The sequence below is a fragment of the Anomaloglossus baeobatrachus genome, chromosome 1 (assembly GCF_048569485.1).
Source record: "Anomaloglossus baeobatrachus isolate aAnoBae1 chromosome 1, aAnoBae1.hap1, whole genome shotgun sequence".
NCBI lineage: Eukaryota > Metazoa > Chordata > Amphibia > Anura > Aromobatidae > Anomaloglossus > Anomaloglossus baeobatrachus.
The window spans coordinates 672,446,962-672,472,409 of NC_134353.1; the positions used below are offsets into that span (position 1 = coordinate 672,446,962).

Below are 25,448 nucleotides of genomic sequence, written 5' to 3' on the forward strand. Positions count from 1 at the left end.
ATCAAATCAATTAATCTGATCGGTAAATGGCATAGCAGCAAATAAATTCCAAACGCCAAAATTATGTTTTTTGGTCGCGGCAAATTTTGCACAAAATGCAATAACAGGCGATCAAAACGTATCTGCGCAAAAATGGTGCAGTTAAAAGCATCAGCTCGAGACGCAAAAAAAAAGCTGTCATTGAGCCATAGATCCAGAAAAATGAGAATGTTACGGGTTTCGGAAAATGGCGCAAAACGTGCGCCACTTTTTTTGGACAAGATGTGAATTTGTTTTAACCTCTTAGATACAAGTAAACCTATTCATGTTTGATGGCATCACACCCATACATGAGTTTTACCATATAGTGAACATGGTGAATAAAATATCCCAAAAACTATTGTGCGATCACACTTTTTTTTGCAGTTTTTCCATACTTAAAATTTTTTTTGCTGTTTTCCAGTACACTATATGGTAAAACTTATGGTTTCATTTAAAACTACAACTCGTCCCACAAAAAATAAGCCCTCATATGGCAAGATTGATGGAAAAATAAAAAGGTTACGGCTCTCGGAAGAAAGAGAGGAAAAAACAAAAACGGAAAAATGCAAAATGCCCGGGGGCTGAAGGGGTTAAAGCACAATCATTGTTTCAGGTGAACTTGTCTATGTTTGCCTTGTCTTTCTCTCTAACTTCTCCCTCACCCTCTCCCCTTACAGTTTAAGTCCCCCTTCACACTTCCGTGAAAAACACGCACGTGTGTTATGGGCCGTTTTTCGGGTCCGTATCCCGTTTTTTGTGTCTGTTTTTATGGTCCGTGTGGCATCTGTGTAAATTGCGTATGCTAGCCGTGTTTGTGTGTAGAACGTCCGTGTGTGCGTGTGGAATTAACGTGTATGTGTACGTGGAATGTCCGTGTGGAATGTCCGTGTGTGTGATGCACAATGTCGTTTATAAATGTCGGCTGACAGCCGACAGAGTTGCGCGATGAGAATGAACTCGGGTGAACTTCACCCGACTTCATCCTCATACCGCGGCTCTGTCTGTGTCGAGTACTGATTAGCGGTCACCTGTGAAGGATTCACCGGTGACCGCTAATCCCCCGAGTGACTGAAGTTTCCCCCCCTCTCTCATACTCACCGATCCGCGGCGCTGCACGGCATTCACACTGCTGCGGCGGCTTTTACTATTTTGAAAAAGCCGGCCACTCATTAAACAATCTCATATTCCCTGCTTTCCCCGCCCACCGGCGCCTATGATTGGTTGCAGTGAGACACGCCCCCACGCTGAGTGACAGATGTCTCACTGCACCCAATCACAGCAGCCGGTGGGCGGGTTTATACTGTGCAGTAAAATAAATAAATAAATAATTAAAAAAAAACGGCGTGCGGTCCCCCCCAATTTTAATACCAGCCAGATAAAGCCATACGGCTGAAGGCTGGTATTCTCAGGATGGGGAGCTCCACGTTATGGGGAGCCCCCCAGCCTAACAATATCAGTCAGCAGCCGCCCAGAATTGCTGCATACATTAGATGCGACAGTTCTGGGACTGTACCCGGCTCTTCCCGATTTGCCCTGGTGCTTTGGCAAATCGGGGTAATAAGGAGTTAATGGCAGCCCATAGCTGCCAATAAGTCCTAGATTAATAATGTCGGGCGTCTCCACGAGATACCTTCCATGATTAATCTGTAAATTACAGTAAATAAACACACACACACGAAAAAATCCTTTATTAGAAATAAAAAACACAAACATATACCCTGGTTCAACAATTTAATCAGCCCGAAAAAGCCCTCCATGTCCGGCGGAATCCAGGATGGTCCAGCGTCGCTTCCAGCTCTGCTGCATGAAGGTGACCGGAGCTGCAGAAGACACCGCCGCTCCTGTCACCTCCACGCAGCAACTGAGGTGAGTAGCGCGATCTGCTGAGCTGTCACTGAGGTTACCCGCTGTCAACACTGGATCCAGCGGTGGCCGCGGGTAACCTCAGTGACAGCTCAGCTGATCACGCGGCTCTCTTCATTTGCTGCGTGGAGCTGACAGGAGCGGCGGTGTCTTCTGCAGCTCCTGTCACCTCCATGCAGCAGAGCTGGATGCGACGCTGGACCATCCTGGATTCCGCCGGACATGGAGGGCTTTTTCGGGCTGATTAAATTGTTGAACCAGGGTATATGTTTGTGTTTTTTATTTCTAATAAAGGATTTTTTCGGGTGTGTGTGTTTATTTACTGTAATTTACAGATTAATCATGGAAGGTATCTCGGGGAGACGCCTGACATGATTAATCTAGGACTTATTGGCAGCTATGGGCTGCCATTAACTCCTTATTACCCCGATTTGCCAAAGCACCAGGGCAAATCGGGAAGAGCCGGGTACAGTCCCAGAACTGTCGCATATAATGTATGCGGCAATTCTGGGCGGCTGCTGACTGATATTGTTAGGCTGGGGGGCTCCCCATAACGTGGAGCTCCCCATCCTGAGAATACCAGCCTTCAGCCGTATGGCTTTATCTGGCTGGTATTGAAATTGGGGGGGACCGCACGCCGTTTTTTTTAATTATTTATTTATTTATTTTACTGCACAGTATAGACACGCCCACCGGCTGCTGTGATTGGTTGCAGTGAGACATCTGTCACTCAGCGTGGGGGCGTGTCTCACTGCAACCAATCATAGGCGCCGGTGGGCGGGGAAAGCAGGGGACACGAGATTGTTTTATGAGCGGCCGGCTTTTTCAAAATAGTAAAAGCCGCCGCAGCAGTGTGAACGCCGTGCAGCGCCGCGCCGGTGATCGGGGAACGGTAAGTATGAGAGAGGGGGGGGAAACTGACCGACAGACTGTGAGAGAGGGACAGACAGACAGAGAGACCGACAGAGAGACAGAGAGACTGACCGACGGACTCGGGGAGATTGCCGACATACACAGAAATAGAAAGAATGGCCGACATCACTAGAAATAAAAACAACAAACGGACACGGACTATAGGTAGATGCATACGTGTTTACTAACGTGTGTGCACATACCCATAGACTTTCATTGTGTCCACGTGTGCGTGCTCCGTGCAGATAACGGACATGCATCCGTGCAAAACGCAAACACATACGGATCACGGACACGCACACACGGACATAATGAAATAACGTACGTGTGACCACAATAGATTAACATTGGTGCACGTTTGTCCATGTCTCCGGTATATACGGAAACGGAACAAACACGCACGTGTTTCACGGACGTGTGAAGGGGGCCTAAGCAGCGGCAGATGTCTTCACAATAATGTGAAAATCTGTCTTCACTGAAGACAGATTTTACTGGTGAACTGACATCCAGGAGGAGAAAGAAGTATATTTCTCTATTATAATATTTTACAAAGTTTGTTTCCTTCATTTGTACTGTTGATGTTTTAAAAAAAAATAAAAACATTTATTTTTTAGCTACTTCTGGACTGCCCATACTCTCCGGCATAAGAATTGGACCGATTTTTTCATATGCAAGAGTGACTCCAGCCTAACTGTAACTATAGCAGGCCCAGTTATAGGGGACTTGATATAAACAAAAAAAAATAAATGTTGAAATGCCCCCGCAAAGATATTTTGTGGTCTTATCGGGGGTACAATTAGTGAAATAAATAAAAAATGATAAATAAAAGCTGTTATCAATTCAAATTGTTTCTACTAGCCCCTCCACCATATGAAAAACCCACATGTCTAATATATATAAATATTTTTTGCAGAAAGAGCATAAACTTGTAACATGTATTTTAGTTCTCTGTGCTCATAAAAAATGAAAAATCTGAAAAACAAAAACATATTTCATTCATTTTCCAAACAATATTGCCCGATATCTGCAAAATAATAATATAAGAGTTTAAACATAGCATAAAAATTAAGCTCCACATATCACAAGAACATGCAAAAACAATTTTGCATATCCAAACAAAAATGTTTTTACAGCTCCTTAAACTGTATGTATGGAATAACCTGAAAATGTAACTGGTCAGGAATAGGGGAAAGTGCCCTGAACTGGTTAAAGAAATAATTTTATCGGTCAATATAATAATATTTCTAACAAGTATCTAATAATAATTATAATAAATATATTAATAATATTATAATAATAATTAATGATCAATTTTAACCATTCACTGTCAGGGTATGTGTGTATACTGCAGTTTAATTTCTCCAGTGAAAAATGCACCCTCTGGCAGAAAAACGCACCTCTGCCTGGAAAAAACGCATCAAGAAACAAGTGCATTTTTACGGCGTTTCCGTGCGTTTTTTACCGCGTTTTTGTTAATGTGTTTTCTAAAGGAGAAACAAAATATGATAGGATGGGATAATTGATAGCTAGAATAGATAAATAGAAAAAATAGAACGAATAGATAGAACATATAGAATAGATGAAAAGAACATATAGAATAGATTGAAAGAACGTATAGAATAGATAATTAGAAAGAACAGATAGAATAGATAGAAAAAAGAAATATCAGAATAGCTCTGTAGATAGAGGGATAGCTAGCTTGGCCAGCTGATTTTTTTAAAATTATTTTTTGGTAAAATAAATGACTTTGGTGCCCCCCCATTTTTCATAGCAGCACAGGCACAGTAGCAGCTGCAGGCAGCAACCCTCAGCTGTCTGCTGCACCTTGGCTGGTTATGAAAAATAGAGGTGATCCCGAGCTTTATTTTTTAAATTATTTGATTTATTTAAAAAAAAAAATGATGTGGAGTCCCCCGTTTTTTCTAAAACCCAAGGTGCAGCAGACAACTGGGGTCTGATATTATTAGGGTTGGAAGAGCTATGGTTATTTGTCCCTTTCCTGCCTAACAATAGCAGCCCGCAACCGCCCCAGAAGGGGTGCATCCATTAGATGCGCCAATTCTGGCGCTGGACACAGCTCTTCCCGTTGCCCTGGTGTGTTGGCAATTGGGGTAATAAGGAGTTAATAGCAGCCCATAGCTGCCACTAAGTCCTAGATTAGGGATGGCAGGTGTCTGAGACATCCCCTCATCACTAATCGGTAAATGAAAGTAAATAAACACAAACACCCCAAAAATCCTTTATTTGAAATAAAAGACAAAAAAGCACCCTCTTTCACCACTATATTAACCCCAAAAATACCAATGTAGGTTCAAAGTATTCAACATAAGGTCCCACGACACTTCCTGCACTGCTACATGTAACACTCACACAGAGCGGCCATAGAACATGACGGCCGGCTGTGAGCTCCACGCTGCAACTGAAGTGAGTCACGCTATCGGCGGTGATGTCACTCAGGTTAGCCGCAGCCACAGCTCCTCACCCTGTTACAGCAAATCACCCAAATAACTAGAGTGAGCCACGCAATCAGCAGTGACGTCACTCGGGTGATTTCTGGTCACAGCTGGAGTCCTCCACCTGTGACAGCAAATCACCAGAGTGACTGAAGTGAGCCGCACGATCAGCGCAATATCACGCAGTCACAGCCACAGGTTGAACCCGTGACTGCGGTAGTGCGAGGCGCGCAGCAGTGACGTCAGGGGTTCACCTGAGTTCACTCTGACACCCTGTGGCTGCGAATAAGGCTAGAGTCACACTTGCGAGGGACTCTCATACTCTCATGACTCTCGCATTACATCACCCGGCATGGATGAACTTGGGTGAACCCCTGACATCACATCTGCGCACCCCGCACTACCGCGGGTGTTGCGGCAATAATGTCACGGGTTCATCTGAGTTCAGTCTGACACCTTGTGGCTGCGACTAACCTGAGTGATGTTGCGCTGATCGCGCAGCTCACCTCAGTCACTCTGGTGATTTGCTGTCACAGCTGGAGTCCTGAGTGAGTCACCTCACAGCGGGCAGTCATGTTCTATGGCTGCTCGTTGTGATTGTCAGATATAGCAGTGGTGGAAACGTCGTGGGACCTCTTGTGGATTACATCAGACTTGGAGGGGTGTTTTGGGGGTTAATAAAGTGGGGAAAGAGGGTGATTTTTGTCTGATTTCAAATAAAGGATTTTTGGGGTGTTTGTGTTTATTTACGTTCACTTACAGATTAATTATGGGGGGGTGTCTCATACACGCCTGCCATCAGTAATCTAGGACTTAGTGGCAGCTATGGACTGAATTAACTCCTTATTACCCCGATTGCCACCGCACCAGGGCAATTGGGAAGAGGCGGTAAAGTGCCGAAACTGTTGCATCTAATGGATGCAGCAATTCCCGGCGGCTGCAGGCTAACATTTTTAGGCTGGGGGCCAGCCTAATAACCATACGCCTTCCCAGTCTGAGAATACCAGCCCCCAGCTGTGGGCCTTTATCTTGGCTGGGTATCAAAACTTAGGGGACTGCACGCCATTTTTTTTAAATTCTTGATTTATTTTACTATACTATTTATGATATAGACTTGCCCACCGGTGTCTGTGATTGGTTGCAGTCAGACAGATGTCACTTAGCGTTTGGGCGCATCTGACTGCAACCAATCACAGTCGCCGGAGGTTGGGAGAAGCAGTGAATATGTAGGTGCCTAATAAGCGGTTGGCTCGGGAAGAACAAAGAGCTGCCGCGGAAGCAGTGTGACAGCTGCCTCAGTGATCGGTGAGTATGAAGTGCTTGCTCCTACCCCTTTGTGTCGGATTCTGGTCTCCATGGACTCTCTATGGGTACCAGCATCTAGCCAGATACCATGGATCAATCCCCTGCAGACCTCGAGTCAGTGGGGGATTGATCTGCCAGTCCTCCAAAATGCAGGGACAAAACGCAGGAAAACACGGGTAAAACACAATGAAACACAAAGAATTAGCTACCTGCATTTTTCCCTGCATTTTTTCATGACTTCAATGAAGTAAGTGGTTGAAAAACGCAGGGAAAAACGCAAAAAGAAGTGACATGCTGCTTCTTTTTTCTGCACCCAAAACTGCAGGCAAAAAAGAAGCAATGTGAGCACAGCCTTTCTGAATTCTCATAGACTTTGCTGGTGAAGGACTGCATGCAGTTTAGGACAACAAACTGCACCCAAAGCGGGAAAAACGCCGCAAAAAAACGCAGTGTGCATCAGACTGATTTCAGAAGCCTGACCTTAAATGTCCTAGTATGGGCCACAATGTTGGAGCTATTCATGTGTACTGTACCCTGACCCAAACTCAAGAGCCTCATATATGCTTGTAAGGCTTCTGAGTTTGAGTCAGGAGACCAGCGGCCATTCCCAGCATCAGGGTTCATAATTGCACTATGTATGTCAGATGTGGGAACTTAACATAGCCTGTTTGCTCCACAGAACCTCTTCCTCAGACGTGACACAAGAATTATGGTGATTAGACACAATGAAACATAGAGATTTGTTATAGGCCAGCCCTGAAGAAGACAACTAGATTTATGAAGATTGTATATGCTTTATTCTTTGACATTGCCATGACACCACGACTGTCTCATTAAATTTTAGAAAATTGTTTGCTGTAGGGTTTTGTGGCCAGAAGATAATTTTAAATAGGGCCTGCACATTGTGAACTCGCTGTTAAAATTATGTATTTGCAATTAGTATTTCTTTGTAAACTGCAAAAGAATTTTGATTCACAAATTGATATATGCCTATTTCTGGAAAGTCAGTTTAACCCCTTTCCCGATATTGGTCCTACCAGTACATCCTGTTTTGCAGGTAGTTCCCTCAAATGGATGTACTGAGCCGCGTTCTTGCTTTACCAGCACTTCCCCTGATTGTTTATCTCTTAAAATGCCATAATCAATAGAGAGGGCAGAATTTAAAATGTTTTAAGAGGGATGGTATTCCCTCTCTCATCAATTATGCACCCCAGCGATGTGATCACAGGGAGTCAATTGTAGACCTGGAAGCCGGAGGTTAAATAATGACCTCCAGGTCTGCCAAGTATGCTGGACAGCCATAAACAGGGTTTAACATACATTCTGCCAGTGTGAAACTGACAGATCTAATGCATTACAATGCATTTGTATTCCACTGCATTTGACCAGTAATCGGTCAAATAATTGTTAGTGGAACCATGTAAAAAAGTTTTAAAAAAATGTAAAAGCATAAAAAAGAATACAAAATTAAAAACAAAAAAAGTTGCTAAAATATGCCAATAAATAAACATTTTTGTAAAATTAAAAATAAACAAAGTGCACATATTATTATTAATTATTTATTTAATATTTTAGCTCCATTTATTCCATGGTGCTTTACATGTTAAAAGGGGTATGCATAATAAAAACAAGTGCAATACTCACGAACAATACAAGATACAGACAGGTACAGGAGGAGAGAGGAACCTGCTTGCGAGGGCTCACAGTCTACAAGGGATGAAAAAAATACTGTAGATGAGAGTAGATCTGGTCTTGCAGTGGTATAGTGGAGCGAGGGTCACTGCAGATTGTAGGTTTGTCAGAAGAGATAGGTCTTCAGATTCCTTTGAAGGTTTCCACACTAGGTGAGAGTCTGATATATTGGGGAAGGGAGTTCCAGAGTATGGGGGATGCAAGGTAGAAATGTTGTATGCGATTGGGGGAAGAGGAGATAAAATGGAAGTAGAGAAGTCGTTTTTGCGAGGATTGGGGGCTACATGCAGTTAAGTACTGAGACTAGATGATAGATTATGGAGGAAACAGGTTGCGGATTGCCTTGTATATCATAGTTAGGGTTTTGAACTGGAGTCTCTGGGCAATGGGGAAGCAGTAAGGGGTTTGGTAGAGAGGACTGGATGGGGAATAGAGTGGGGACAGTTGGATTAGTCGGGCAGCAGTGTTTTGAATAGATTGGAGGGGTGTGAGAGTGTTAGAAGGGAGGCTACAGAACAGGAGGTTTTAGTATTCAAGGCTGGGAGATAGAGGGTATACACTAGTGTATTTTCCTAGTTAAGGAATTTATGGATCCCCAAAATATGTTTGATATTGGCAGATGGTAGAAAGGGCTTGGATATGTGGTTTGAAGCAGCGAGCAGAGTCAAGGGTTACCCCAAGGTAGCCAGTTTGCAGGACTGGAGATAGCATAATTTGACTTTGATAGATAGTTCTGTTGGGGGGGGGGGGTTGACTGAGATTGGGAAAAGATGATGAATTCTGTTTTGCCCATGTAAAGCTTTAGAAATATAATAGAGAAAAAAGATGAAATGGAGAACAGGCATTGTGGGATTCTGGTTAGTAAGGAGGTGATATCGTCTTCATAGAGGTAGATATGTGTGTCATTAGCATAGAGATGATACTGAAAGCAGTGGGACTCTGAGTTGTCCCAGGCCAAAGGTGTAGATGGAGAAGAGTTTAGCTGCAGAGTTCCTAGAACTGAACTTTGGGGGATTCAGACAGATAAAGGATGAGATGAGAAGGTGGTGTTCAGTGGTGACGCTGAATATCCGGTCTATTAGGTATGAAGTAATCCAAGATAGGACCAAGTCTGTGAAACCCAGAGATGAGAGAATCTGTAGAAGGAGGGAATGGTCCAATGTGTTGAATGCAGAGGATAGGTCCAGGGGGAGGAGGGCAGAGTAATGTTACTTGGCTTTGGCAGTTAGTAGGTCATTGGTGACTTTAGTTAGGGCAGTTAACAACAGGAACCTTTCTAGAATGCAGCACAGAAGCTGCAGAGAGGGAATCTTTTAGGTTTAGTGCGACATTTCTGCTGACAGGTTCCCTTGAAATGCAAGTCCCCCTGGCCCCTGTCATTAACCCCCCTTTTGGCTTCCAACACCGCCATCTTGTGAGGTAACTTCTGACTGCCCGGAAGTCGGACGTTACATCACAAGCTCCCAATGCATCTCTATGAGAGTCAGAACGAGGCCAGAATGAGACTCTCACAGAGATGCATTGAGTTGTCACCTCTGGTACTCCGTGAAACACTGAAGCTGCCGGCATGTAACAAATTGCTGGAAAAAGATGGAAGATTCTAGAAGATGAGTATAAGACATCGAGCAGGGGACTAACATTTAAAGCACCACTCCATTATATTGGGCACTACATTGGCATTTTTGCAATTTTCAGTTTGCAATATCCACTGCCTACTTGTTTCTGTAAAATATTTATGAAGTCAAAATAGTCACCACACCTGTAACCTGTAGATAAATTTCCAGCGTGGTGTAACCTCTAAAAAGGTGTCACTTGAGTGCAGTCTCTGCTGTTCTGGAACGCAAAAAACACAAATAATATCGACTTAAATTTTCTACTGTATTAAAGCTCAAGGTGTCGCGAAAAAACAGTCTTAGAATCACTGGGATATGTTTAAGCATTCCAGAGTTATAACTTGATAAAGTTGGCCTGGTCAGGAAGGTGAAGATAGGCTTTGGGTTAAATTCTGGTTTAGGCACTATATCAGTGGTAACATTGGTCCTGATTCATGTCAACTTATGCTGATCTATACAAACAGTGCTTAAATAGCTATCAGACTTTTTTGTTTCACATGAGTGTCGTAATTGCTTGTGCCCCAATAACTTTTACTGTCCCTTTTTATTGCTGGTGAAACGTAGTGGTTATAAGATCAAGCAGCAATAATAACTATGGTAGAAGCAGCCAATCTCTAAATAAGCCCTTAAGTGCAACTTTGTAATTAAATAAGTTTAGATGATATTTTAACCTAATGAATATAACATTTCAGGGTTAATTGCACTCTTGGTACACTTGCAAAAGGCAGACCCAGCATTTTACTACACTGACTCATGTAGTAAAATGTAATAACAGTAGATTAAACCATGTAGCAAACTAAAGACAAAAATACATTCCATACTTTAAATAAGATAGTCAGAAGTTTGTAAGATTGATGTACCAATCAATACCAGAAAGTGCAGACATTTTCATAGGACAATGTTTTTATTTTGCACTGAGCGAAAAACAAAAAAAAATGTTTGCAAAGGGGATCATAACCTTTCCAGTAGTGTAAAATGTAGACTTACATTTGCAGTTTTCAGATCCTTAAATAAAACTCAGAATGCTTCTGTGAAGTGAATTTTCCTTATGTTTTAGACAAATGCTTTACGGGAAACTTAGCTTGTACAAAAACGCTATTAAAGAGACCGTGACAGCACAATTTTATAATGTATCGGAAAGATGGCTGTAATGGCGCTGTAATACTGATTAATCTGATACCTTTAAAGAAATCTGCTTTCTGGTTCTTTAATCACAATATGAAGATTTCTGCTAATTAGATTTGGATGCACAGCTGCAAGAGTGTACACTGGGTCATTCCCCCACGTCTTTCTGTGAGAGTCCACAACCCCTCTGCATGCCTCCGGTCTGTAAATGTCAGATCACTGCTGAGATTTCAAATAGAGGAGGCAGGTCAATCACAGACTGGAAAGGAATCAAAGACAGGGAGGAGAAGAACCAGTTTAGAGTCTAGCTCTTGTGTACCAAAATCTATTTAGCAGAAAACTTCAAATGGTGATTAAAGAACAACAAAGTGGATTTTTTAACCAAAGGAATCAATTTAATCTGTAATACAGCGCCACTACAGCCATGTCTTTACTTACCATTACAAAATCGTGCTGGCGGGATCTTTTTAACCTGCAGATAAGAGGTTAATCTGCAGGCTAATAGCGTTCTAAAGCTGATATTAACTTTATTATTCTCAGCAGCCTCTGGCTTTCAGTCATAGAAGAGCAGATGTCACGGCTCAGTATACAGTGAATGGTGACTGTAATCATACCCCAGAACTGACAGTCTGCTCTGTATTGACAGTTTGCATTGCATACCCGACTGTCAGTCAGTTGCGGGGCATGGTTACAGTCCCTTCTCAGTGAGTACTGAGTGCTTGTAACAGGATAAGGCACAGCCACTGAGCTAGAAATGGAGGTACACTTGTCAGTTTCCAAACCGTAGATATCCAAGATAAAACAAGGCACTCTTCAGGGTATACTTTAAACAAAGTTTATTTTCAAAAGAATTTTGTTGTGAACATGTGACGTTTCGGCCACTACGTGGCCTTCATCAAACAACTCACAAAATTGTACGTACTGGAACAAATATACAGTTAGGTCCAGAAATATTTGGACAGTGACACAAGTTTTGTTATTTTAGCTGATTACAAAAACATGTTCAGAAATACAATTATATATATAATATGGGCTGAAAGTGCACACTCCCAGCTGCAATATGAGAGTTTTCACATCCAAATCGGAGAAAGGGTTTAGGAATCATAGCTCTGTAATGCATAGCCTCCTCTTTTTCAAGGGACCAAAAGTAATTGGACAAGGGACTCTAAGGGCTGCAATTACCTCTGAAGGCGTCTCCCTTGTTAACCTGTAATCAATTAAGTAGTTAAAAGGTCTGGGGTTGATTACAGGTGTGTGGTTTTGCATTTGGAAGCTGTTGCTGTGACCAGACAACATGCGGTCTAAGAAACTCTCAATTGAGGTGAAGCAGAACATCCTGAGGCTGAAAAAAAAGAAAAAATCCATCAGAGAGATAGCAGACATGCTTGGAGTAGCAAAATCAACAGTCGGGTACATTCTGAGAAAAAAGGAATTGACTGGTGAGCTTGGGAACTCAAAAAGGCCTGGGCGTCCACGGATGACAACAGTGGTGGATGATCGCCGCATACTTTCTTTGGTGAAGAAGAACCCGTTCACAACACTACTGAAGTCCAGAACACTCTCAGTGAAGTAGGTGTATCTGTCTCTAAGTCAACAGTAAAGAGAAGACTCCATGAAAGTAAATACAAAGGATTCACATCTAGATGCAAACCATTCATCAATTCCAAAAATAGACAGGCCAGAGTTAAATTTGCTGAAAAACACCTCATGAAGCCAGCTCAGTTCTGGAAAAGTATTCTATGGACAGATGAGACAAAGATCAACCTGTTCCAGAATGATGGGAAGAAAAAAGTTTGGAGAAGAAAGGGAACGGCACATGATCCAAGGCACACCACATCCTCTGTAAAACATGGTGGAGGCAACGTGATGGCATGGGCATGCATGGCTTTCAATGTTACTGGGTCACTTGTGTTTATTGATGACATAACAGCAGACAAGAGTAGCCGGATGCATTCTGAAGTGTACCGGGATATACTTTCAGCCCAGATTCAGCCAAATGCCGCAAAGTTGATCGGACGGCGCTTCATAGTACAGATGGACAATAACCCCAAGCATACAGCCAAAGCTACCCAGGAGTTCATGAGTGCAAAAAAGTGGAACATTCTGCAATGGCCAAGTCAATCACCAAATCTTAACCCAATTGAGCATGCATTTCACTTGCTCAAATCCAGACTTAAGACGGAAAGACCCACAAACAAGCAAGACCTGAAGGCTGCAGCTGTAAAGGCCTGGCAAAGCATTAAGAAGGAGGAAACCCAGCGTTTGGTGATGTCCATGGGTTCCAGACTTAAGGCAGTGATTGCCTCCAAAGGATTCGCAACAAAATATTGAAAATAAAAATATTTTGTTTGGGTTTGGTTTATTTGTCCAATTACTTTTGACCTCCTAAAATGTGGAGTGTTTGTAAAGAAATGTGTACAATTCCTACAATTTCTATCAGATATTTTTGTTCAAACCTTCAAATTAAACGTTACAATCTGCACTTGAATTCTGATGTAGAGGTTTCATTTCAAATCCAATGTGGTGGCATGCAGAGCCCAACTCGCGAAAATTGTGTCACTGTCCAAATATTTCTGGACCTAACTGTATGCAGCAATGTATATTCGCACAGTATAGAGCATAGTCTTATGCAAAAAGACCAAGGTCAGTAAGAAAATGGTAATATAAAAAAATGTAAGATTGTGTCAAAACCAGAGATACACCCAGTAACAGGAGCCAGCGACAGCATGGAGCAGCAGTGTCTAGCAGCGGTATCCACCGCTATGCAGTGTTAGACACTGCATAGCGGTGGATACCGCTGCTTGACACTGCTGCTCCATGCTGTCGCTGGCTCCTTTTACTGGGTGCATATTTGTTCCAGTACTTACAATTTTGTGAGTTGTTTGATGAAGGCCACTACGTGGCCGAAAAGTCACATGTTCACAACAAAATTCTTTTGAAAATAAACTTTGTTTAAAGTATACCCTGAAGAGTGCATTGTTTTATCTTAAGTACTGAGTGCTGACTGAAAGCCGGAGGCTGCCAGGAGAAATAAAATTAATTTCCTCTCGGTAGCCAGGCTTTCAGCATGTCAGCCAAGCAACTTTAGAGTGCTATTAACTTACAGATTAACCCCATATCTGCAGGTTGTATGTTTTATGTATTTTTAATGGTTATTTTTTTGCATTCATTGAAATTGGGAAATATTTAAGCTTTATTTAAGTTTTCATTGAAAAAACAAAACGCATTAATGTTGGTAGAGTAAATGCTTCATTGTACCTCTATCAGCACATATGAGCAAAGCCTTTTAGTGGCACATCACTATTCTAGGAGTGACAAGATTCATTGTATTAATATATATATATATTTTTTTTTTTTTTTTGCTGAAATTATTCTTTATTGTTTCCAAAACTAAATAGCAAGACGTACTGGATATGTACACTATCAATTTGCACCGTATTGAGAAGGATGTCCAGAGGTGTGATCGTAACTATTGGTATTTCACACCCAACAACTTGGAGAAGCTTCGGAACGTCATGTGCAGGTAAAGCCATTACATCATGGAAAGGTTCAAGTGGTCATTATAGATTTCTATCTTCTTGTTTCCCAGGAAGTAGAGGCATGGATTTATGGTCTCCTACCTGCCAGTACGCTAGTATTACTTCACCTTGTGCTCAGAATCGTATTATGCAAAAGGCTGATTAGGCAGAAGCCTATGGGCCCCAGAATACCTAGCGACCCATTTTTTTTTTATTGTGGTGATATACTGCACAAATATATTTATCCCAGTAGACCAATAGTGCACTAGGGACAGGGTTATGACATCATGCCATCCTTTTTCACTTTTTACCCCTTTATGGGCAGTTCAGTGTAGCCGTAATCTTGACCATTCCTATGGACTTCTTAAACCAGGCACAACATACATTTATTCATTCTTAAAAAGAACAAATGGCAGCCAATATATACAAGCAAAACTCGTACTTTGAAAAGAGAAAAGGAAGATTGCATTGCGTATTGAGGTCAGCAGAACTTATTTCAACCAATTGGTGTCCTGAATAGTGAAAGTGTAAACGGACGCCATTTGGGAATTTGACACTGATCTAAATGATCCAAATGCTATTTGCTCGATGACAAAGTATATTTGGGTGAAAACTGGATCTTCCAGATGGGATCAAAATAGCACAAAACCTAGCCCTACTTGTGCTATGTGAAGTGTAAAACAATTTGGTGGCACATTACATACAAAAATAACCTATAATTGACAGCACAAAATGGGGAAGAAGTCAACCATAGTTGAATGTTTGATTCAATTGGCCCTTTTAAAAAGTACAGTGACTCTTCATTTAGAAATCCACTTTCTAAATGTGCTAATTCCATGTAAGGCTCCTTAATTAAATTATATGGTTGTAGGGAGTCTGTCACCAGGTTTTTGCTACCTCATCTGAGAGCAGCATAATGTAGAGACAGAGACCCTGATTCCAGCAATGTCACATATTGAGCTGCTTGCTGTCATTTTGATGAAATGACTGTATTACCTGCTGCAGAATTACCCGTTTTCTGAATGCTGACCTCTGTATAACTCCACCTCCATCACTAATTAGCAGCTTTTTGCCCAGTGTAAAGAGAAAGATTTCAATCAGTGGTGGTGATGGGGTTATACAAAGCTAATTAATATGCTTGACTACCTGGCAGTAGGTTTACTAGACCTGTAATGATAATCTCCTGCTGATAACAATTATTTAATGAAAACTATATTACGCATCTCAGTAAGTGACATGTTGCTGGAATCACGGTCCCTGCCCCCTACATTAAGCTGCTCTCAGACTAGGCAGCAAAAACCTGCTGACAGATTCCCTTTAAGGTGTTATTACAACTATTGCAAAATAATTTGGGGAAACTTTTGACTAATACTGTGAACAAAGGTTTTACAACGTGGTCACCATTCCAAACAGGTTATTAACTGATGCTAATGTTAAAAACACATGTGTTTGTATGTATGTATATTATTATTTTTTTATTATTATTTACTTAATTATAATGTGTGTATGTATATATGTATGTATGTATGTATGTATATATAAAGTATATAATATTTTTTTCCCAGCTACGTGTGGCAGCACATTGAGATTGGCTATGTACAAGGGATGTGCGATTTGCTGGCTCCTCTTTTGGTAATACTGGATGATGGTATGATATTTTTTACAATGTCCTATTGTTAGTTGTGATGGCTTTTGTTAATTTTTTTTGCACATTTACTATACTATAAGTTTGCATAAAAACTATTTTAAGTATCATTATAGATAACAATCACATAAGGAGTACATACCATATACCTGTTCAATTACTTTTGGACATCTATATTTCTTGAGTGACTACATCTTAGTGACACAACATATACTGTACAACAGATGTGTTAGGCTACTTTCACACATCCGGATTTTTGCTCTGCAGCACAATACGGCGTTCTGCAGAAAAACCGCAACCGGCTTTTGTAACGCCGGTTGCGGGTTTTTTTGCATAGACTTACATTAGTGCCGTATTGTGCCGCATGGGCTTGCGTTCGGTCCGGTTTTTGACGCATGCGGCAGATTTAGCCGATACTGCGGCCGGATCGAACGTTCCCTGCAACGTTTTTTGCTCCGGCAAAAAACACCGCATCGCGCCGCATCCGGCCGCTGCGGCACATTTTTCAATGCATACCTATGGAGGCCGGATGCGGCGCGATGCGTAAAAAACCGCATCCGCTCGCCGCATGCGGTTTTTCCACTGCGCATGCTCAGTAGCATGCCGCAACCGGAAAAAAACGGACGGGCCGCATGTAAAAACGTATGCAAAGGATGCGGTGTTTTCGCCGCATCCGTTGCATAGTTTTCACAGCCGGATTGAGCCGCAGTGCTCAAACCGGATGTGTGAAAGTAGCCTTATTAAACTATTATGTACCCCCGTAGTATTTAATATCAATAGCATAGCGCAGTGTAGATCTCCAGGCCTGTTATCTCTATATCATACTATTAAAAGGTGAATTATATTATATTGTATTTCTGTTCTTATTGCTGAATACTGTAATTCATTATTATTAATTGTTGTATTTATATTTATAAACTTATGTTACTAATCACATTATTCTTAGCAAAATGGATCTACTTTATAAATTTTCTATTGGAATAGATAATCTGCTGGGTGGTTTGAGGTGCGACCCTTTGTGGAGGCTCTGCTATTTTATGGAGTAATTTTTAAATATGATTTAATAAATTACGTTTTAAGGTTGAAAAGAATTCTTGTGCATCTTTTCTGATTTTGTTCAGGTATCCGCATGTTAGACCTTGTTAACAGGGCCTAAGAATGTTTTTTTTTTGGGTGGGGGGGTGTTTCATGATATGACTCAACTTCTTTTGTTGATTAGCATTATATTTGTGAAGATAATTCAAATTCTAGTTTTGGGATGCCTTTAAAACTGTTGTTACCAATTTATCTCTGTGGTTGCTCTGTGTACGCGTTAACTTGTAAAAAAAAAAATGTTTTTTTTTTATATTGTAATAGATTTTGGATAATAATGGGATCTAATAATATCTATCCCGCAGAGGCTTTGGCATTCAGCTGCTTTACAGAGCTCATGAAAAGGATGAACCAGAACTTTCCCCATGGAGGTGCTATGGACACACACTTTGCCAACATGAGGTCTCTTATACAGGTAAACTGAAGCTATTATTTGAAATCTCATAGGAACAGAAAATCATATGACTATTCAAGTGGCTTATTTATGTATAAAAAGGTCAATGTATTTTCTGCATTTGAAGTTTTATAGTGTGGAAGACCTGTACTTCCTTGCATTATTCGAATAACCCACTGATTTGAAAGGCTGCCGTGTATTACCTAATTACCCTTGTAGTGTTGTTGCTCAAAAATTGAACACTTTTTGGCTGATTTTCCCACAGACTACAGTGGGGTCCCAGAGTGTTGTGTGCAGAATGCATTTGTTCTTACCTCTAAAAGACTAACAGCCTGATTACTGTATTTTTCGGACTATAAGACGCACCGGACCCTAAGACGCACCCTGGTTTTAGAGGAGGAAAATAGAAAAATAAAATTTTAAGCAAAAAATGTGGTCATGACACACTGTTATGGGGCGAGGATCTGCTGCTGACACTGCTATGGGAGTAATGTCCCCAAAATCTCTACTAAGGTACCCCATCCTGTTAATGATCCTCCTGCCTTGTGTATTATCCCAATCCTTGTATATATGTCCCCCATCACATAAAAACATAAACGTTTAGGCTATGTGCGCACATTGCGTTTTTTGCTTCATTTTTGCACTTTTTTTGGGTGCAGTTTTGGTCTCAAAACTACATGAATTTCCTTCCCCAGCAAAATCTATGAGATTTCATTTTTGCTGTTTGCACATTAGGCTCATAACATATTCACTCCTTCCCTGCTCACCGGTGGCTGTGATTGGTTGCCGGCAATATCGTACAGTAAATTAAATAAATAATTAAACAAAAATGACGTGCAGTCCCCACCAAGTTTGATAACCATCCAAGATAAAGTCTCACAGCTGGGGGCTAGTATTCTTAGGCTGGGAGACCCACGTTATTGGGAGCCCCCCAAGCCTAAAAATATCAGCCAGCAGCCGCCCAGAATTGCCGCATCCATTAGATACGACAGTCCTGCAACTTTTCTTGGCTCATCCCGATTGCCCTGATGCGGTGGCAATCGGGGTAATAAGGAGTTAATGGCAGCAGGCCATAGCTGCCACTAAGTCCTTGCTTAGTGATGGCAGGCATCTATGAGACACCCCACATCACTAAGCTGTAAGTAAAAGTAAATAAACACAAAAAAAAGCCCCCTCTTTCACCACTTTATTAATCTTTAAAACACCTCTCCAGGTCCAAGTAATCCACACGAGGTCCCACGACGCATCCAGCTCTGCTACATCTGACAATCACAGAGAGCGGCTATAGAGCATGACCGCTGTCTGAGAGGGTCAGGCCACAAGTGAAGTGAGCCGCGCGGGATCAGCGGTGACTCCAGCTCTCACCGCACATCACCTGACTGAAGTCACAGCTGATCTCGCACGGCTCACTTCAGCAGCGGCCGGATTTGCGGTCACAAGTGGAGGACTCCCGCTGTATACTCACCTTTCCTCACTCCACGCAGCATCGTTCGTCTTCCTATCTGTGCCAGCAGCGCTGCTGACCTTTGTGGAGCCGTGCGCACAGCGATGACGTCATCGCTGTGCGCATCGCTCTCCACACACATCAGTGGGCAGACAGACAGGAGGATGTTGCGATGCTGCAGGGATCGATGACATGTGAGTATACTTATTCACTGCCCCCCGCGCTGATGATGATGCACGGGGGTAGTTAATATAGCCACACATGATCACTCCAGGCTGTACTTGCCAGGGATGATCACGCAGGCCGGCTGTTTAGTATTCGCGCATCCCCCGCCCATCATCCGGCCCACCTGTCAGCACCGGCTTCAGCGCTGAGAGATGATGGGTGTCGGGATACAGTGCATATGAAATGAGATAATGAGCACTCCCCCTTCACCCGCTCCACCACCATCGCACAACAGCCATCGGTCTATAAGACACATCCCCCACTTTCCCCCAAAATTTTGGGGAAAAAAAGTGTGTCTTATAGTGCGAAAATTACGGTAATCAAAGCTTTTCTGCCTGCATTTTAGTGTAAATGCTTTGAAATGCCGTATAATTTTGGTGCAACTGGAGGCTGTGCTAAAATTATGTGAATTTTGGCGTTCTCACACCATATTTGCCTACCTCCAGCAAAGTGAGAGGGGATGTAGCGATCATTACTTGTCAAATTCATGACAAATCGACAGCATTCACTACCTCACAAATCTTAGTCCAGCAGGGACTGGAGTAAAATTTGTGACAATGCACACACACAAATGTATGCCACTTATCAAATGCTCATGATCAGTGATGGGCAAACCCGCAGATATCCGTAATCGACAGATCCAGCCAGATTTAAAATAAAAACCCAGTTTGGGACCTGAATTAATTCTGGATAGCTGGCCGGATACTGATCCTCATATAAGTCTATGGGGACCTGAATAATGTGCTTTAAAATACTGGTAGAAAGGGTAGGGGGATTAGAGATGGTGCATTATAATAAAACCTGTGTGCGGTCCCCCTCAATTTTGATATCCAGCCGTGATAAAACCGATAGCTGGGAGCTGAAATTCTCAGGTTGGCGAAAACCATATTTATTGGGCCACCCCCAGCCTAACAATGGCAGCCTGAAGTGGCCCTGAATTGTTGCATCTTTTAGATGGAGCAATCACGGCACTTTACCTGGCTCATCCCGATTGCCCTGGTGCAGTGGCAAGCTGGGTAATATCAGGGGTCAATGACAGATCACAGCCCTAGATTAAAAGCGGGAGGGATCTATGAGTCCCCCCCATTACTAATGCTGTAAGTAAAAAGATATAAACCCAAACACCGAAAAAATCCTTTATTTGAACTAAAGTACAAAAAAAATATCCTTTTTCTCCAATTTATTAACCCAAACAACCGGTTCCGATGTAATCCACAGGAGGTCCCACGACGATTCCGGCTCTGCTACATACCGAAGTCACAGCATGCTGGCACAGAACATGTCTGCATGCTGTGACTTCAGGCAGAGACTGACTGAGCCGCAGCTGTGAGCGGGGACGTCACCGAGTACATGTGCAGTTACAGCTGGAGGTTCCCACTGTACCTCACCTGTGACCGCAGGTAAACTTACCTCCGGTGGCCTCATTGAACTCAGTTCAACTGAGTTCACAGACTAGCATCTCTTAACAGAAAACCGTGTTTTTTTGCCAAGAGATGCAGATTTGTTGCTGAAATTGATATACCATATTCCTACACGAAATCTGCATCTTCTGGCAAAAAAACCACATCAAAACACGATGCTGTTTTGATGCTGTAGTGATGCATTTTTTTTGCCAGAAGATGCAGATTTCGTGCAGGAATATGATGTATAAATTTCACCACCAAATCTGCATCTCTTGGCAAAGAAAACGCACAAAAACTGTTTTGATGCCATTTCGGTGCAGTTTTCTGCCAGGAGATTCATATTTGGTGGTGAAATGTCTGCACCAGATGTTTGCACCAAATGTTTTTTCCTCTATTTCTGGATTTCATGTTAACCCTGCCATTCCATGCGCAGTATCCCAGCTGACTGAGCTGAATCTTTCTTTCTTTGTTTGAAAATGGTTTAAAAGATCCAATAAATATGGTTTAAAGATGAGGCTAAAACTCGGGACCTACTCTGATATAAGAGGAAGATGCTATAAAATTGAGCCACAATTTTCAATATTTATATACTTATATACAGTTTTCTGGAATTACATTTATTGGACCAGGTTGATTTGTACAGGATTCTCCTTTTTGTTTTTAGGGGTTTGTCTTTTGTATCTTTACTGGGTTGTGTCTACCATCTACTGATTTGTGGTAATTGACTGTGTTTCCTATGACTAAATAACAAATATTTTTTGCTTTTACCTTGTGAAAGATTAAGGAGCTGATTCATCAAGACCGGTGTTGTTCACGACATTCTTGATGAGGAGATGTGCTAGAGCCAGATGCTCCTGATTCATGAAGGTGTACACCTCTTCATGAATCATGAGTAGTCAAGGGCAAACACAGACAGTAAATGTCGTGCAGACATTTCAGCACCAAATTTGCACCTCCTGGCAGAAAACTGTACTGAAACGGCGTCAAAACCGTTTTCGTGCATTTTTTTTGCCAAGAGATGCACATTTGGTGCTGAAATTTATACAGCATTTTCCTGCACCAAATCTGCATGTCCTGGCAAAACATTGCATCACTATTGCATCAAAACCGTTTTGATTCCTTTTTTTCCCAGAAATTGCAGATATAGTGTATAAATGTCAGCATTTTTGCATCTCGTGGCAAAAAAACCACGGTTTTATGCCAGTAGATGCAGGTCTGTGAACTCAGTGACCTCACTTGGTCACAGGTGGGGTACCATGGGAACCTCCAGCTGTAACCGCAAATAAACCGACGTCACCGCTGTGGTTCAGTCATTCTCTGCCTGAAGCCCACAGCGTACGGACATGTTATGTGGCCACACTCTGTCACTTAAATATGTAGTAAAGTTGGAATCGTCATGGGACCCTCTGAATTTCCTGCACAGATCCTAATCTACTCTCCTGTTCTGTCTTCACACTTAAAGCTGTTTCTGATATTGGTATGAACACTGTTCATTTGAATTGACCCTCTGAATTTCCTGCACAGATCCTAATCTACTCTCCTGTTCTGTCTTCACACTTAAAGCTGTTTCTGATATTGGTATGAACACTGTTCATTTGAATTGACCCTCTGAATTTCCTGCACAGATCCTAATCTACTCTCCTGTTCTGTCTTCACACTTAAAGCTGTTTCTGATATTGGTATGAACACTGTTCATTTGAATTGACCCTCTGAATTTCCTGCACAGATCCTAATCTACTCTCCTGTTCTGTCTTCACACTTAAAGCTGTTTCTGATATTGGTATGAACACTGTTCATTTGAATTGACCCTCTGAATTTCCTGCACAGATCCTAATCTACTCTCCTGTTCTGTCTTCACACTTAAAGCTGTTTCTGATATTGGTATGAACACTGTTCATTTGAATTGACCCTCTGAATTTCCTGCACAGATCCTAATCTACTCTCCTGTTCTGTCTTCACACTTAAAGCTGTTTCTGATATTGGTATGTTAAACTGACCTATCTCTGCTGTGTAATTAGTTATGTGTTGTCTTCTCTTCTGTGAGTTTGTTTCCATAAGTATTGTAACCCTTTGATCTGCTTCCTTCTCTCTTGCTCACCTGCTGTTCATCTTGTGTAATGAGACTGGTATATATTTAGGGCATTAGGTCTGTGTACCTTGGTCTTTGTACTTCTACAAGTGCTTCATAAGTGCTCAGAAATATACCAGAAATGTCCCAGAAGTGACCAGAAGGTGAATTCTACTTCTTTAACTGTGTGTCTTTCACTTGCATTTAGTTCCTTCCCCTTATTCCCACTTGAAAACCTAATTCGCACCATGTTCACTTATGCCCTCACAGTTTTTGCTCCACTCCTCCTCACTCTCCTTCGCTATCCCCAAACCCCAGCACTCTCCAAACAAATATTCATCTCCCCTTCCCTCTTACCTCCCCACCTGTTCTCATCTGCTGACCTGCTCCTAAACCTCAGATCGCTTCTAGTATCGCGCAGACCAGGCCGTCCACTCTCCTTCTCCCACCTGCTCTCCCTTTCTCTACTTCTCCTCACTGCTGGCGACATATCTCCCAATCCTGGACCCCCACAGATGGGACACTCCTCTTTATCACCCCCCTATCGCTCCCCATCTAGTAGTAACTACCGCAACCTCTCCAACATAAAATCCATTCCCCTCTCTGCCACTCCGCAGCCCCCTCTCTCTGGAGCGCTCTGGAATGCCCGTTCCGTCTGTAATAAACTGCACTTCATTCACGACCTCTTTACCTCTAGCAGTCTATCCTTTCTGGCCCTCACCGAAACATGGCTGACACCATCCAACACTGCCTCCCCTGCTGCGCTGTGCTACGGTGGCCTCCACTTCACCCACACTCCTCGCCCTGGCAATAGACAGGGTGGAGGAGTGGGCCTCCTTCTTTCTAACAACTGCAGCTTTAATCCAATCCCACCTTTACCCTCCCTTGTCCTGCCTTCCTTTGAAGTGCACTCTGTCCGCATCTATTCTCCCTCCAACCTCCAAGTGGCCGTCATATACAGACCCCCGGGCCCAACCACTGCCTTTATTGACCAGTTCTCTGCCTGGCTTCTACACTTTCTCTCTGCCGACATTCCCACTATCATCATGGGTGACTTCAACATCCCTACTGACACCCGCCAGTCAGCAGCCTCCAAACTCCTCTCCCTCGCCTCATCTTTTGGTCTAACTCAGTTGTCCGCCTCTGCCACCCACAAAGATGGCCACACACTAGACCTTATCTTCACCCGTCTCTGCTCTCTATCTAACCTCACTACCTCCCCTCTCCCCTTATCTGACCACCATCTGCTGACCTTTTCAGCCCTGTCCTCCTCACCTGCCCCCCCTGTCCAGCACGTATCACACCCCCGCAGAAACCTTGCACACATCAACATACACACCCTTTCTGACTCTATCCTACCGCTGTCCTCCATATCTTCACTCCACGACACAAACAGTGCCACCATTTTCTACAACGCCACTCTCACATCAGCTATTGATTCAGTCGCTCCTCTTGTGAACGGCAGAGCAAGACGAATCAATAGACAACCCTGGCACAACAGCCTCACTAAAAAACTACGGCAAGTGTCTAGAGCCGCAGAGCGGCGCTGGAAGAAAACGCACTCCCAGGAAGACTTCACCACATTCAAAAATACAATTCACACATTTCGCTTGGCCCTTACCTCGGCTAAACAGAATTACTTCAAAAACCTCATATCCTCTTTAACACACAACCCCAAACAGCTATTTAACACTTTTACCTCCCTCCTTCGCCCACCGCTGCCCCCTCCAACCTCCCTCATCTCCGCAGAAGAATTTGCCACATATTTCAAAGAAAAGATCGACCAAACCAGACAAGTCTTTTCTGCTGAACCACCACAACCCCTTCATATAACAGACCACTGCTCCTCCCCCATAAACTTCCTCCCCACCATCACCGAAGGAGAGCTTGCACATCTTCTCTCAAAAGCACACCTCACCACATGCGCACTTGACCCCATCCCATCCCACCTGCTCCCCAACCTCACCACTATCCTTATTCCAGCCTTATCCCATCTCTTCAACCTATCTCTAACAACTGGTACCTTCCCTTCTGCCTTTAAGCATGCAACAGTCACACCTATCCTAAAGAAACCTTCCCTCGACCCAACCTCTACTACCAGCTATCGACCCATATCGCTACTCCCACTTGCCTCAAAACTCCTGGAACAGCACGTCCATGCTGAACTTTCCTCCCACCTCTCCTCTAACTCTCTCTTTGACAACCTACAGTCCGGCTTCCGTCCACATCATTCCACTGAAACTGCCCTGACTAAAATCACAAATGACTTACTTACCGCCAAAGCTAACAACCACTTCTCTGTACTCCTACTTCTAGACCTATCCTCAGCCTTTGACACTGTTGACCACTCCCTGCTACTACAGATCCTCTCTTCCCTTGGTGTCAGAGATCTCGCTCTCTCTTGGATCTCTTCATACCTCTCCAACCGCACTTTTAGTGTCTCCCATTCCCACACAACCTCTTCATCCCGTTCTCTCTCTGTTGGTGTCCCTCAAGGCTCTGTCCTGGGACCCTTACTTTTTTCTATCTATACATTTGGCCTGGGACAACTCATAAAGTCCCATGGCTTTCAGTACCACCTATATGCCGATGACACTCAGATCTACCTCTCTGGTCCAGATGTCACATCTCTGCTGTCCAGAATCCCAGAGTGCCTATCTGCTATATCTTCCTTC

At 42.8% G+C, this 25,448-nt stretch overlaps 1 protein-coding gene across 1 annotated transcript in view; it reads left to right on the top strand.

Moving 5' to 3' along the window:
• The window catches only part of SGSM1 (small G protein signaling modulator 1), a 333,454-nt gene that overhangs the window by 281,927 nt on the left and 26,079 nt on the right, over positions 1–25,448 (top strand). Inside the window, exons 20-22 of the mRNA XM_075320055.1 lie at positions 14,383–14,507; positions 16,068–16,150; positions 17,545–17,654. Of these exons, the coding sequence (XP_075176170.1) occupies positions 14,383–14,507; positions 16,068–16,150; positions 17,545–17,654 (318 nt within the window). The remainder of the gene's footprint in view (positions 1–14,382; positions 14,508–16,067; positions 16,151–17,544; positions 17,655–25,448) is intronic.